This window comes from Schistocerca piceifrons, chromosome 1 (assembly GCF_021461385.2).
Source record: "Schistocerca piceifrons isolate TAMUIC-IGC-003096 chromosome 1, iqSchPice1.1, whole genome shotgun sequence".
In the NCBI taxonomy this organism is placed as follows: Eukaryota; Metazoa; Arthropoda; class Insecta; order Orthoptera; family Acrididae; genus Schistocerca; species Schistocerca piceifrons.
The window spans coordinates 518,601,009-518,617,166 of NC_060138.1; the positions used below are offsets into that span (position 1 = coordinate 518,601,009).

Below are 16,158 nucleotides of genomic sequence, written 5' to 3' on the forward strand. Positions count from 1 at the left end.
TCCGCCACACACAATTAGGTGGCTTGCGGAGTATGATGTAGATGCCGATCTAGCGCACACTCCAGGTTACTGTTAAAGCCAGATTGCCATTTTCTAACTCTGAGATACGATGCTAATTCTACAGTGCTTGGGATGGTGGCATTGTGGCGTCCAGTGGATTCTACGAAACACATAAAAGTAAAGTTAAGTTGGGTGAGGTCTATCGAACTATTTTGGCATGTTCTGTCAATGGAGCATGCATTTTTTTTTGACCAGATGGCACTTTCAGAAATGAAAATGGCCCAATCACAGTGCTGTAAATGTATACTGTTACTTTGATGCAAATCAAGATGAAATAACACATCTATTGTGGTCTCCTCAGTTACCACATCAGAGTATTTTCCGGGACATTCTGGCCTGCAATTGAGAAATAATGAAAGGTATGTTCCCCTCATCCAACGAGAAGTGAGACACTTTCTTAACTTCCGTTCAGTATTAATGTGCATTAACTCAAGAAGTGATCAGAGACCCTAATTAATGTTCGATTAGTCTTTTCACTACTTTGAAGAACCTCAGTACCTTATAGAACTAATAAAAATACAAGATAAATAATTATGAACTATTTATTAGTTGCTTCCGTAAAAGGTTTTAGGGTCTTTTGTGTTCCAGGCAGTGATCCAGTCTAGAACTGATTGAAAATCGTGCACGTCAGTTAAGGATCGGCAATGGGACAGCCTGCAAAAGAGCCTGCCAAACTGCTGGGTTCCGAGGCTTCAGTTCTGCGACTGCTGGGCCTCTGGTGTCCGCAGGAGCATGGGGGCCACGTAGTGCCTACAGTACTCGCTGCCGTCACCCTGGCCTCTGTCTGCTTCCTACCTGCCGGAGTCGTGCTGAAGTTGTGCGGCGATTTTCCAGAACAAATTGAGGAGATGGCGCACTGCTGCTATATCTTCATTGTCTGCGTTGGGTCCATCGTTAAGGTGAGTCCTGAACTCCTATGTGTGAGTGACGTGGAACTAAATATGTGGCTTGAACAACGGCTGAAAGTTCATTTTCCGTGATTCTAGTCAGTCGTGAAGTCTCTATTGGACTGCTATTATTGTTATTTTTGTTGTTGTGGTCTTCTAATAGAAACTGGTCTGATGCAACTCTTCTAGGGTATCTATTCTGTGTAGGTACAATTTAGGTTCACTTAAACGTGCTTAACATACACTATGTGATCAAAAGTATCCGGACACCTGGTTGAGAACGACTTACAAGTTCGTTGCGCCCTCCAACTGTAATGCTGGAATTCAATGTGTTGTTGGCCCACCCTTTGCCTTGATGACAGCTTCCACTCTCGCACGTATACGTTCAATCAGATTCTGGGTGGTTTTTTGGTGTAATCGCAGCCCATTCTTCACGGAGTGCTGCACTGAGGACAGGTATTGATGTCGATCGGTGAGGCCTAGCACGAAGTCGGCGTTCTAAAACATCCCAAAGATGTTCTGTAGGATTCAGGTCAGGACTCTGTGCAGGCCAGTCCATTCAGGGATCTTATTGTCCTGTAACCACTCCGCCACAGGCCGTGCACTATGAACAGGTGCTCGATCGCGTTGAGAGATGCAATCGCCATCCCCGAATTGCTCTTCAACACTGGGGAGCAAGAAGGTGCTTAAAACATCACTGTAGGCCTGCGCTGTTATAGTGCCAGGCAAAACGAGCAGGGGTGCAAGTCCCCTCCATGAAAAACACGACCAAATCATAACACAATCTCCTCTGAATTTTCCTGTTGGCCGTACACACGCTGGCATATGACGTTCACCTTGCATTCGCCATACCCACACCCTGCCATCGGATCGTCATATTGTGTACCGTGATTTGTCACTCGACACAACGTTTTTCCACTGTTAATTCGTCCAATGTTTACGCTCCATACACCAAGCTAGGCATCGTTTGGCATTTACCGGCATGATGTGTGGCTTATGAGCACACCTCTCGCACTCACCTCTCGTCTGTCATAGTACTTACAGTGGATACTGATGCAGTTTGGAATTCTTGTGTGATAGTCTGGATAGATGTCTGCCTATTACACATTACGACCCTCTTCAAATGTCGGCGGTCTCTGTCAGTGAACAGACGAGTTCGGCCTGTACGCTTTTGTGTTGTACGTGTCCCTTCAGGTTTCTACTTCACTATCACATGGATGTTTAGAAGTGTGAAAATCTCGCGTACAGATGTGTGGCGTAAGTGACACCTGATGACCCCACCACGTTCGAAGTCCGTGAGTTCCGCGGAGCGCCCCATTGTGCTCTCTCACGATGTCTAATGACTACTGAGGTCTTTTATATCTAGCACCTGGCTGTAGGCGGCTGCACAATGCACGTAATATATATATATATATATATATATATATATATATATATATATATGTGTGTGTGTGTGTGTGTGTGTGTGTGTGTGTGTGTGTGTGTGTGTGTGTTTTGAAGGATGTCCGGACACTTTTGATCACTTAGTGTATTTTACGTGTGACATATAGTCACGTAAGAGACGTGCGACCATTATACAGATACGGAGACATCTTTTATACACTGCTGTTATGGTCGCTACAGAAAAATTTAGTAAATTTAGTCACTTTATGTCGGATACTTAACTTTGTTAAAAGGTTTCGAGTAAACTCATCTTCAGAATATGAAAGCATATACATAAGTGTATGTTACTCCAGACCGTGTGTATCAAACTCCCTACATATTTTGATATTCTGAAGATGACTTTACTACATATTTGAGTTTCTGAGTATCAAGCGACTAAATTTTTCTCCAGTGACCATAACAGCATTGTACAAAAAGTGCGCCTAATATAGTCAAGTACCCTACATTGTTTTAACGTCTTAGACCTCCCATTGAAGGCCTGAACCCAAACCCGATCTCTATACGCCGACGGAAAAACTGTCGCAACACCAAAAATTAATTAATTTGGAGTAATGAAGTTTCTAGAATACATATGTTTAGGTAACATACGCAAATGATTAACATCGCAATACCACATGGTGATAATTAGCGTGACATAATCCACTGGAAATGCTGGTACATTAATAACTGGTGTAACTGCTAGAATGTGGAATGTAAGCATGCACACGTGCATGAATTGCGTTGCGCAGGCGCCGGATGTCAGTTTGTGGGATGGAGTTCCATGCCTGTTTGCACTTGGTCGGTCGATACTGTTAATGCGGGTTATGAATGACACTGGAGTTGTCGTGCAATGATATCCCGTCTGTGGCCGGTAGGAGACATATCTGTTGATCCAGAAGCCTAAGGAGACATGTAGATATTCTGTACAACATGTTGGGTCACAACTGTTGTATGTAGGCGAGCATTATCCTGTTGGAAACGACCACCGTCCCCCTGATTGCTATTCATGGATGGCAGCACAAGAGATCGAATCATCAGATTGGCGCACGAATTTGCTTGGGATAATCACGACAGTGCTTCTCCTGTTGTACGATATCACATTCCAGAAAATAGCTCCAGGTGTAGATCCTCTGTGTGTAGCACGCAGTCAGCTTGATTACAGGCCTTCAAATGGTCGCCTTGTAACCAACACCGGGCATCACTGGGTAGAACCAGCTTTCCTCAGAAAACACAACAGATCTGCCCTCCAACGAGTTCTCGCTTGAGACCACTGAAGTCGAAAATGGTGGTGGTTTGGGGTCAGTGAAATTCCCGCTACAGACAGTCTGGCTCGGAGCTGCCCTTGAAGTAATCGATTTCTAACAGTTAGTTGTGTCACTTGGTGCCAACTATTGCTCAAGTTGGGGCTGCACATGCAGTAGGGTGCGCCAGAGAGAAACGCTGAACACGATGGTATTCCCTCTCGGTAGTGCTACGTGGCCGCCGGGTGTCTGGTCATCTTCAGACCGTACGTTCTCGTGACCACAGCAGCTAGTCATCATGTACAGTGGTTACATTCCAGCCAAGACTTTCTGTAATATCGCAGAAGGGAAATTCAGCTTCTCCTAGCCCTGTTACGTGATGTTGTTCAAACTCAGTGAGATGCTAATAATGGCCTTAAAGGTACCCTTCACTACCCTCAACTCATTACCCCAAATGTCAAATGTAACTAACGTTCATAACCGCTACAGCGTGTTTTTAAAGCAATGTTGATTTACATCCTCATTACAGCGGTACTAACGCCACTCTTACACGACTGGTGAGAGTTCTCAGTAGACATCATCTTTCAGATGCAGAAAGATGCCTACCAACTTTCGTTTATATCCTATAACATCATCCCTAGCTATTTTGATTCAAACTGCCATGGTTTCTGAGTAAATGCATTTCTTTTGATTTCTTATATGTATTTCTGTATTGCAACGAAAATATCTGCTTAACAGTCTAAAGGCCAATGGTATGTGCTGTGTGTCTTGTTTGTAAACAGACATGATCCATATGAGTAACGATATTTGGTACTGAGATCGGAAATGCTCACTTTAATCTTCACCCTCAAGCTTCTATCCACTACTGCTCGGTTCTGTCCTGTATTTGTTTTTCCGATAGTGTTAGAGTTAGCAGTAATATATGCCGATATTTCTGCAGGGAGCTTTCAGCCACTTGTCGAGTCCATGCCACGTCGAGCTGCTGCACTATGCCAGGCAAAAGGAGGTCCGGCGCTGTATTAGGAGGACTTCTGCCACATCAGTGTACTACAGCAACCTCTACAGTCTCGCAGATATTCTCCCTACAATTATTACATTTACTCTTTCGTCTAACACTGTGGTATATAATAAAGCACATCACATAAAAAATTGACCAATATCATGCTAATGCTCTCAAACATCGGCTGCCACCTTGACCGCTTCTGTGAAGAAGAGAGTCAGCCAGTGTATTACGGTGCGCTGTATCAACATGAAACTACTCATTGAGGACTAGATCCCGCAGAGATGCCATTTAATCATTTTCCATGAATGCCCACGACAGTAGCTCGCGAACAGCCGAACAGCTTCGCGTTTCCCGAGATGTCCGCTCCCAGGTGCCAGGCCACAGTAATCTGCTCATTGTCTAAGTCGCTTATGTCAGTGGATTTCATCATTTTCGTCCGTAATCCCCAGTAAAACGTTTACGCATTCGCCTGTGTTCAAATGTATGTGAATCCTATGGGATCAAACTGCTGAGGTCATCGGTCCCTAGACTTACACTCTACTCAAACTAACTTGTGCTAAGAACCACATACACACCTATGGCCGAGTGACTCTAAGCTCCGGAGGGAGGGGCTGCTCAGTCCGTAACGTGGCGCCTCAAACCACGAGGCCACTCGGCGGGACCATTAGCCTGTGCCCTATTTATTTACATCCCTTACCACATCGCCTGCCCGCATGCCCACCTAGAGGCATTCAGTCTCACGGCGGGTCATGGTTGTTTTGATGTGGCTCATCACTGTATATTGTATAAACTCTAGTGTTGCCAGGGTATCATTAACCAGATAGAAAAACAGTGTGATATCTGAAGCGATACACAGCTTTAGCTGTCACGTCGAACACTTCCTGTCTCTCTCGTCACTCTGGCACTAATCACCCACGCGTGTTTTGGCAGTTTCCTTGTTGTTAGTATGTGTATCAAACACACACATGGCTCTGAGCACTATGGGACCTAATATCTGAGGTCATCAGTCTGCAAGAACTTAGAACTACTTAAACCCAACTAACCTAGGGACATCACACACTTCTATGCCCGAGGCAGGATTCGAACCTGCGACCGTAGCGGTCGCGCGGTTCCAGACTGTAGCGCCTATAACCGCTCGGCCGCACCGGCTGGCGTGTGTATCAAAAGGCTGCATTTGATTAGTAGAGTACAAATCGAAACAGTATTTTGTCGGCGCCATTTCTGAAGTTGGCGTTCCAATTTTATCGATGTTTTCAGCCATTAAAACATATAGATCTTAGAATTACATTCTTCCATGAGACATTTAAGTCTCTTCTTTATGTACGATAATGAGTCAAGCAGAAGAAATGAATTAAAATTCATACTGCTGCCGGGACTCGAGGCTGAGTGTTGTTAAGTAGAAATGCCAACAATTACACTACCGCAGCAATATGCTTAATGGTTCTGCACGAACTATGTAACACAAACCTCAAGTCTTCTGCTTATTTTCCCTTACATGGTTAGCATTTGCGCCTAGCAAGCAAGAAGACCCGGGTTCGAGTCCCGGCAGCAGCACAAATTTTAATTCATTTCTTCTGCTTCAGTCATTATCGTAATTAAAAGATAGTACACTCCTGGAAATTGAAATAAGAACACCGTGAATTCATTGTCCCAGGAAGGGGAAACTTTATTGACACATTCCTGGGGTCAGATACATCACATGATCACACTGACAGAACCACAGGCACATAGACACAGGCAACAGAGCATGCACAATGTCGGCACTAGTACAGTGTATATCCACCTTTCGCAGCAATGCAGGCTGCTATTCTCCCATGGAGACGATCGTAGAGATGCTGGATGTAGTCCTGTGGAACGGCTTGCCATGCCATTTCCACCTGGCGCCTCAGTTGGACCAGCATTCGTGCTGGACGTGCAGACCGCGTGAGACGACGCTTCATCCAGTCCCAAACATGCTCAATGGGGGACAGATCCGGAGATCTTGCTGGCCAGGGTTGTTGACTTACACCTTCTAGAGCACGTTGGGTGGCACGGGATACATGCCGACGTGCATTGTCCTGTTGGAACAGCAAGTCCCCTTGCCGGTCTAGGAATGGTAGAACGATAGATTCGATGACGGTTTGGATGTACCGTGCACTATTCAGTGTCCCCTCGACGATCACGAGTGGTGTACGGCCAGTGTAGGAGATCGCTCCCCACACCATGATGCCGGGTGTTGGCCCTGTGTGCCTCGGTCGTATGCAGTCCTGATTGTGGCGCTCACCTGCACGGCGCCAAACACGCATACGACCATCATTGGCACCAAGGCAGAAGCGACTCTCATCGCTGAAGACGACACATCTCCATTCGTCCCTCCATTCACGCCTGTCGCGACATCACTGGAGGCGGGCTGCACGATGTTGGGGCGTGAGCGGAAGACGGCCTAACGATGTGTGGAACCGTAGCCCAGCTTCATGGAGACGGTTGCGAATGGTCCTCGCCGATACCCCAGGAGCAACAGTGTCCCTAATTTGCTGGGAAGTGGCGGTGCGGTCACCTACGGCACTGCGTAGGATCCTACGGTCTTGGCGTGCATCCGTGCGTCGCTGCGGTCCGGTCCCAGGTCGACGGGCACGTGCACCTTCCGCCGACCACTGGCGACAACATCGATGTACTGTGGAGACCTCACGCCCCACGTGTTGAGCACTTCGGCGGTACGTCCACCCGGCCTCCCGCATGCCCACTATACGCCCTCGCTCAAAGGCCGTCAACTGCACATACGGTTCACGTCCACGCTGTCGCGGCATGCTACCGGTGTTAAAGACTGCGATGGAGCTCCGTATGCCACGGCAAACTGGCTGACACTGACGGCGGCGGTGCACAAATGCTGCGCAGCTAGCGCCATTCGACGGCCAACACCGCGGTTCCTGGTGTGTCCGCTGTGCCGTGCGTGTGATCATTGCTTGTATAGCCCTCTCGCAGTGTCCGGAGCAAGTATGGTGGGTCTGACACACCGGTGTCAATGTGTTCTTTTTTCCATTTCCAGGAGTGTATTTCAGATGATCCTAATTATTTGAATCAGCATACTTTGACTCGGTATTCAACTGAGATACTTCCTTTCTTACAACGTTCTTTTGTAGTAAGGGTCAAGATATACTCTCAGAACATAAAGACAAGAAAGACAGACCATGAAATAATTATCTCAATGGGGAGAAGTGGGACCGAAATCGGAAGATATGATGTGCACGTACAGACAAACAAAGGGTCACAACTTTAGAAAAATCGGAAAACTTACTTCAAGGGAAAGAGATTCACAAATAGGTAAAGTCAGTAACGCGTTGATCCATCTCTGGTCCTAATGCAAGCAATTTTTTCGTTTCCCATTGATTGATGGAGTTGTTAGATGTCCTCCTGAGGGATATCGAACTAAATTCTGTCCAATTGGTGTTAGATCGTGAATATACCGTGCTGGTTGGAGGGCTGCGCTCCTGCCACGTACTTGGACAAAGTAGTTTTTGGCAAGTACGAAGACAAGCAGTGGAAACTGTAGCAGTTTGTGGACGGGCGTTGCCATGCCGTATTGTAAGCCCAGGATGCCTTATCACGAAGAGCAACAAAATGGGACATAGAATATCGTCGATTTGCCTCTGTGTTGTAAGGGTGAAAAAGCCAAGGCTTCCTGCTATGAACTGGAAAGGGACCCCAGATCATCCTTCCACGTTGTCGGGCCGTATGGCGGGCGACGTTCAGGCTGGTCTCCCACCGCTGTCTGGCCGTCTCTAGACACGTCTTCGGCCTGGAATCTTATTGGAGAAGATTTGTCCTCAGTGGTGGGTCCCGCTTCGAACTGAGCCCCGTTTACCAGTGAAGACGTTCCTGGAGAGGCCCCTGACAGCAGTGGGATACCAATCTTACTTTGCCCGCCAGATGACCCGACGACTTGGATCGACGGATTGGAGTGCAATTGCTTTTCATAGCAAGACGACTTTGGTTGTCATCCACGGTACTACGTCGACGATGTTTTACGTCTCGTTTCCTAGCAAGCCATCCTAGGCTTCCATTTCAGTAAGACAATGCCCAGCTGCACACGACGAGAGTCTTTACTGCTTGTCTGCGTACTTCCCACACTCTCCCTTCGCCAGCAACGTTACCGGATCTCTCGCTAACTGTGTACGTTTGAGCGTGATTGACAGTGGGCTCCAAACAGCTCAGGATTTTGACAATCTACCGCGCCATTTTGACAGAATATGGTACGATATCCGTCAGGAGGACATACAGTAAGTCTGTCAATGACAAGCCCAATAGACGCTTGCTTCAGGGCCGGACATGGAGCAAACATTATTGACTTGCTCAGTTCGAGAAGTGTTTTCTATTGAATAGATCAGACATTTTTTCTTATCTTCTTTTTTTAATTGTAACCCTTTGTTTGTGCATCATATCTACCGTTTTCCGTCCCATTGGGATAATTCGTTCACGGTGCGTCTTAGAGGATATGTTTTAAGTAATGCTCTCGTATCAGGTCTGTACGCCCGCGTGGTAGCACTCTAATGGTCAACATCGGTTCCCACGTGTCGCTGCATCAATAAACATCTTATCACACACGTATTGCTTCCCCGGGAGTGCATCCTTCATTGGGCCAAACAGACGAGAGTCGGAAGGTGCGGGATCCGGTCTGTAGAATGGATGAGAAAGAGCTATCCGATGCAGTTACGTGAGCACCTTTCGGGTGTGCAGGCTTGTGTGAGGCCTTGCGTTGCCCTGGAGAAGGAGAACTTCGCTTGCATTTTTGTAGCGACGAAACCACGCTTCAGTTTCCTAACGGTAGCAAAGTACACTTTCGAGTTGATCGTTGCACTATCAGGGAAGAAATCAACCTGAATAACACCTTCAGAGTCTCAGAAGAACGTCACCATGACTAATGGCTGAAGGTGCGGCTTTGAACATTTTCTTGGGGAGAGGTGGTATGGCGCGACTCCATGGATTGCCGTTTCGTCTCCGGTTCGAAATGATGGGCTCATGTTTCATAACCTATGACGATATTCGACAGAAAATTGTCACAATTAGCGACCCAGTACGCAAGGCATTCCGCACAGATGGTTCTTCGTTGCTCGTTATGGTCTTCTGTTACGCGGCATGGAACACAGGGGCACACAGCTTGGAATACACCAACTAGTGGCGATTGTGTCAGCACTACCAACAGAGATGTCCAGTTGATCAGCTAGGTGTTTGATTGGGATTCTTCGATCACAGTGGGAGAGGGTGTAAGACCAGGATGTAGTCTCTCGCCCCTACTGTTCGGTCTATAAATCATGGACGAAAGTAAATCAAAGATTCAACAGCGGGTTAAAATGCAAGGGGGAAGGATCTCAGTGACAAGATACACTGATGACATTGCTATCCTCCGTGAAAGAAGAATAACAGGATGCGATGAATGGAATGAACAGTCCGATGAGCACCGAATACGGACTGAGAGTAAATCGAAAAAAGACGAACGTAATGGGAAGTAAAGAAATTAGAACAGCGGAAAACCTACTATCAGAATTGATCAAAACTAAACAGGTGAAGTTAAGGAATTCTGGTACCTTGGCAGCAAAACAACCATGATGGACGAAGCAGGGAGGACTTAAAAATAAGACTAGCAGAGCTAGAAAGAGCATACCGGTCCAAGGTAAGTGTACTAGTATCAAACATAGGCCTTAATTTGAGGAAGATATTTCTGTAAATGTGTTTGTGGAGCACAGCACTATATGACAGTGAAACGTGGACCGTGAGAGAATCAGGACAGAGGAGAATGGAAGTACTTGAAATGTGGTGCTACAGAAGAATGTTTTAAAATCAGGTGAACTGATGAGATAGGGAATGACGAGGTTCTGTGCAGAATCGTCAAGGTAATGAACGTAGGGATAAAACAGACAACAATACGGAACGGGATGATAAATCATCTGTTAAGACTTCCTTGGTCCTACAGGGAGCTGCAGACGGTGAAAACTTTAGGAGAAATCAGAGATTGGAATACATCTAGAAAATAATTGAGGACGCAGGTTGCCATTGTTACTCTGATACGTCTGAGAGGAAGTTTGGCATAAGAGAAAAATTCATCGCATGCCGCATCAAACCATTCAGAAGACTGACGGCTAAAATGCACACAGATGGAAACAATCGCAACACAAAAAATTTTAATTAATGTAGAATCGTAAGATTTCGGAAATACATTTGTCTAGGTAAGTGATTAACATTGCTAGATTAAGGGGAGAAAATGAGAAATGCTGCACATTAATAGACGGTGAACTGCCAGACGTTGAATGCAGGGATGCAAACGTGCACGCGTTGTGTTGGTGCCGGATGTCAGTTTGTGGGATGGAGTTCCATGTCTGTTGCACTTGGTCGGTCGATACAGGGCCGCTTAATACTGATTGTGGATGACGCTGGAGTTGTCCGATGATGTGCCATACCTGCTACGGCAACAAGTCCACAATCTGTAGCGCAAGTTGGGTTACAACAGCGGTATGTGGGAGAGCATCATCTTGCTGGAAAACACTCTTCGAATGCTGTTCGTGAATAACAGCACATAAGATGTAAGTACCAGACTAACGCACAAATTTTCAGTCAGGTGAATGAGATAACCACGACAGTACTTCTGGTGATGCATTAAATCATACTCCAGGTCCAGTATGTCTACCACACATAGAGGTTGGTTGCTGGTCCGCCACGGGCCTACTTTTAACCACCACAGGGCTATCACTGGCACCGAGGCAAAAGCAGCTTTCATCACAAAACATAACATTCCTTCAACTGGCCCACCAATGAGCTCTCACTTGACACTACTGAAATCGCAAATGGCGGTGGGTTGGGTTGAGTGGACTGCACCACATAAGGCGTCTGGGCCGAAGCTGTCCTTGAAGTAATCGATTTCTAGCAGGTCGTTGTGTCAATGCCGAGCCAACTAATGCTCAGATTGCTGCTGCAGATGTAGCACGAGGTGACAGAGCCATACGTCGAAAACGATGGTGTTCCCTCTCGTTAGTGGTGTGTGGCCATTTGGGACCGGTCTTTTTGTGACCATTCGCTCCCGAGACCACAACTGCAGTCAGACATGTACAGCGGCTGCATTCCTGCCAAAGCCTTTCTGCAATATTGCAGAAGGAACATCCATATTCTCCTAGACCTGTGACAAGACCTCGCAGAAACTCAGTGAGGTATTGGTAACGGTGTCTTTGGTAACGTCGTCTTTGTTCCATAACGACCTTGTTGACCAACAGCAACTCACCATGCCCTATCTCAAAAGTCACTAAAGCTCACGTCCTTCACAGTTTGTATTTAAAGCAATCCTGACAGCATGCTCATAGTGGGGCTACTAGCGCTACACTTTAGCGAATGGCATGTGAATAGAGATAATCTTCCAGATGCGGAAACGTGCCTCCCAACTTTTGCTTACATCCGTCAGTGTAGCCTGTATATAGGCGACAATGAGCGTTCTGAAGGACCAGATAGTGTTGCATGGACGTACTGACCTCAACATCTTTCAATCCAGCACACTCACCGATCAACGTCAGGTGCATTATACTCCTTCCCCAGATGCTTATTTTCAGAGGCGCATTCGCTGATGCCTTCTTTGTTATGGATGAAATTGACGACGGCATCGAAATGGACAGTTGGAGTAGCTTTTGAAACGAGAGACCAGCCCTTTTCTCCGTCCTAGGTCCCATACAGCGCATGCCGGATGTGCTGGGGATCTAGGTGCACCAACCACAGTCCAACATCTGTCGAACGTGCTGATCTAGGAATAGAACGCCCTACCAGAATAACTCCTTACCAACTTTGCTAGCATGGGAGTACGTTGCAGAGCATGCAATGTCGTCTGAGGTGACCACTCACCATATTAAGAACCATGTACCGCCTTTTGCAATGTCCATAGGCAATTATAATTTCAGTTGGCTTCAGTGTAGTTGCTGTCAAAGTGCTATTTTTCTTCATCTCATTTCATATTTCTTTACCTGCCTTCTGCAATATATTGTAGCAGTGCTTTCAGCATATCGTCCCAGTCTCAGGGAGCTGTATTCGTTGGCACAGAAGTATCATGTGGAAGTTAGTTTAGCACACCAGTGCATGTGCAAATTCAGGCTGAAATTTTTAACTTGCCACAGAAAGATAATGTGAATTAAGAAGGATGCATAGAGATTACATCATATATTCTCGAGGAGTGCTTACGTAAGTTGCTTATAATGCAGAAAAATTTTGCATGAAATAAGAATAGTCTGACAAATGTCTCAGAACACACTAAAGGCTGATTGCTATTAAAACCCACCATCCACGAATGGCAGGAATTGAGGCAAAAAATATTCGTGCACATGCAGCAGCTGTCTCAGAGAGAAGTGCGCTGTCTCTGTAACACTAGCTTACTAACAGGACGTTGTTTGCAAGTATTACGTTTCTGTTTAGCAGGCACTAAGGATCTCAGCATTATCACCATGCTGCACTGTATCGATTTGGCACGATTTAACATACGTTCTGAACATTTTTGTTGATACCGAAACGCTTTAAAACATAGATGTACACTCAAGAAACAATTTCTGTCTCAGCTGTCCACAGAGTGGCCTACAGAAGTGTCCAGCTGGCTTCTAAATCAGCGGTTCAATATGTACAACGATATTCAGTATTAAATGGACAGTGTGGAGGTATATCACCGTAGAATTAGTTTTATTTTGTATGTAGCCACTCTCAAGCGCATAGTGTCCATTGTTTCATATTTCAACAAAAAGCCCTTTTACAGGCAAGCAATCACAGTATAGGTATCCACAACACATACTGATTCGGTGAGCAGAGGTTTTGAAAGCAAACAGAGAGCAAATTGCTTCCTTATTTCCTTGTACATTCTATATAGATACTCCTCTATCTCTTTCTCTGCCTCAGTTGTGCTGTTTAGAGACGTAGATGGAACATGTATACAAAATCTGGAGGTATCAGTTTTCTATGAGCGCTTTATCTTGTCTACAGGCTGTCCTCTTCATTGTGGAGGGAGGCACGTTACGTGAACTGGTGCAGCTAATGTACAGCATGCGGACCCAGTACGGTGCCGACGAGGGCAGTGAAAACATCCGCAGCTGCTACCAGGACAACGTAGACCGCATGTATCGTTACTTCCAGGTTAGTGTTGCAATCCAGCGTGGAACCCGACAGAAACGCAAGTGATTTTTAATTATATAGAAATTTGTAGACTAAGGTTTTCCATTAGCGAACAGACACACCAAAATAGGTCAATGGAAAGTTTTTTAATACAACTGTTGTACTTAAAAGTAGAAAATTAAAAGAGAAGTAGACTTCTCAAGATAACAGAACTGAATGTGGAATTTTCTAAAAATTAGTATGACAGTAAAGTGATGGTTGAAGTATACTTCTCTTCCCTGGACATGGCCTTTGACTGTCATATGGTTTGCCCTTCGTGAGCATGAAGTACCTGAAGAACTAATTGAATGAGTCCAACTGCTGTCACACAGTCCTCAAATACGATCTTTGCTGCTTCTGTGTTATCAGTGACTTTCGCGTTTCTGTTGGTGCACATTAAGGATTTGCCATTTTTGTTTTGTTCATGAGAATAATGAGCACAGTCATGGGAGATCTTCAGAAATTAGCAGCTTTATCACTGATGTATGCTCATGACGTTTTTCAGCGGACAATAAGGATTTCTAACAAGTCCAAGCATGAAACAACCGTCCTAAACAGTACCGACTACTCCTCAGTGTAAAGGAGTACCTGTCAACAGATAGAATTAATACGGACACTATGAAGATCGATGGTATGGATGTTTAAGGAGAAATATCTTCAAGTAAATTGGCTCCAAAACTGCTCCCGACAGCTCACTTGTTTCTGAAATCACAAACCGCAACAGCAATGCATGGCTGAAATGGTGGACATTGACTGGTATGCCTTGTAATACCGGAACGACCCAAGTCGAAAATACAACTTCTTCCACTTACCACGTACGGTGAAGAATGCTGGCCCACAAGAAAAGGATCAGAGTAACTATTTACTGTAGTGGAAACCTAAATACTTTGGTGGGCATGTGCGTTTACATTTCACGATCATGTGGTCAAAAATTAAATTTTGAGGCATTATGGACTGGCACCTGTCATTGAGAAGCGGAGGGAAAGCCGTCTCCGGTGTTATTGATACGTACTTTCAGCAGTTCAAGAAACAAAGGCATGACGCAGTTTTCGTAGGTTGTCGATGGTAAACGAACAATTGGGAAACCGAGGCCACGTTGTCCTCGTGGACCATGCGTAAGGTTGCGCCCGGTGCTGACGGATAGCTAAAACTGCGAACAATGAGGAATAGGAAGACGGAGAAGAAAAGAGGATAAAATGAACCATCAGTAACAGTGCACAGGTACATTATAATTCGCGGTCCAAGAAGTTTCGGGATTGCAGCCATACACGGCGGAGAACCATTCAGCCGTCTTCAGGTGATTGTTTTGCACTGGAGATGGGTAAATCTCCTCACTAACTTACTATCAAAAATGGGCGAGGAGGCGCATGAGCAAAAGCAGCCGCTTAATGGGTGACCTCTGTCGAGTTTCGCTCCCCTGTCCATTTATGGTGGGCAGGCGAAAGCGCAATAGTGATGCTATATGCATGCTCTCTGTCGGAATGTGAAATCGCGGAGTTGAAGAAATTCAGATGCCAAAATTAATCAAATTGTCACTAGACGTGTCATTTGCCGTAACACGTTTCGTTTCTGAAGACATTAAAAAAATCACCTGGTCCACGGCTTATAATGGTGAAAGTTGCCATCACGATTAACAAGGTCTTGCACTAATAAGATTTCCATCGATTCCTTAATAACTGAACCCCAGAAGGATCTCGTAAAGGCTAAGATTTCCATGACAATATTCCACAGAAGGTACTGTGGAGATATAATGCTCGGCTATAACTAGCTTACTGGGCTGCGAAAGTCGAGTGTGGTGATCAAGTTCAACGCGTCATTCATGCTCTGTGCGCGTTGTAGGACCAATGTCGGCTCCCCCACTCTGGAAAGGTATTCTGTAGATTCCAATCGCAGAACATTCTTTGCCAAACCGAGAAGAGAACAGATCTTGTGGATGGGCGGATGATTACTTTAAAATGATGTTTCCTTAAGATTCTGCCTAATTTTGACGAAATATCCGGTGTTAGCGTTTCTTCTTTCTGAAACCTGTGCTAGTCTAATGTGGAGAATGTCTTAGTATTTGAACACTGATTGCAGCGTTCCAGCTCCTTTACAAGGCTGTTTCCATCAGACACATGGCGCATGTCGTGCCGTAGATGGAGCGAGCTATATTCGGAGTGGGTGCGAAACACAAAACAGGTCGCTCATGTAGTGGTTTCAAAAAAATGTTCAAATGTGTGTGAAGTATTATGGAACTTAACTGCTAAGGTCATCAGTCCCTAAGCTTACACACTACTTAAACTAAATTATCCTACGGACAAACACACACACCCATGTCCGAGGGAGGACTCGAACCTCCACCGGGACCGTAGTGGCTTCCTTTGCGCATGTGCGTCTCACCCTGAAACATCGGGAAAGCTTCAAG

At 45.6% G+C, this 16,158-nt stretch overlaps 1 protein-coding gene across 1 annotated transcript in view; it reads left to right on the forward strand.

Moving 5' to 3' along the window:
• The first annotated feature begins 704 nt into the window (after positions 1–704).
• The window catches only part of LOC124781918 (odorant receptor 2a-like), a 51,765-nt gene continuing 36,311 nt past the window's right edge, over positions 705–16,158 (forward strand). Inside the window, exons 1-2 of the mRNA XM_047253900.1 lie at positions 705–959; positions 13,587–13,736. Coding sequence (XP_047109856.1) covers positions 705–959; positions 13,587–13,736 — 405 coding nt within the window. The remainder of the gene's footprint in view (positions 960–13,586; positions 13,737–16,158) is intronic.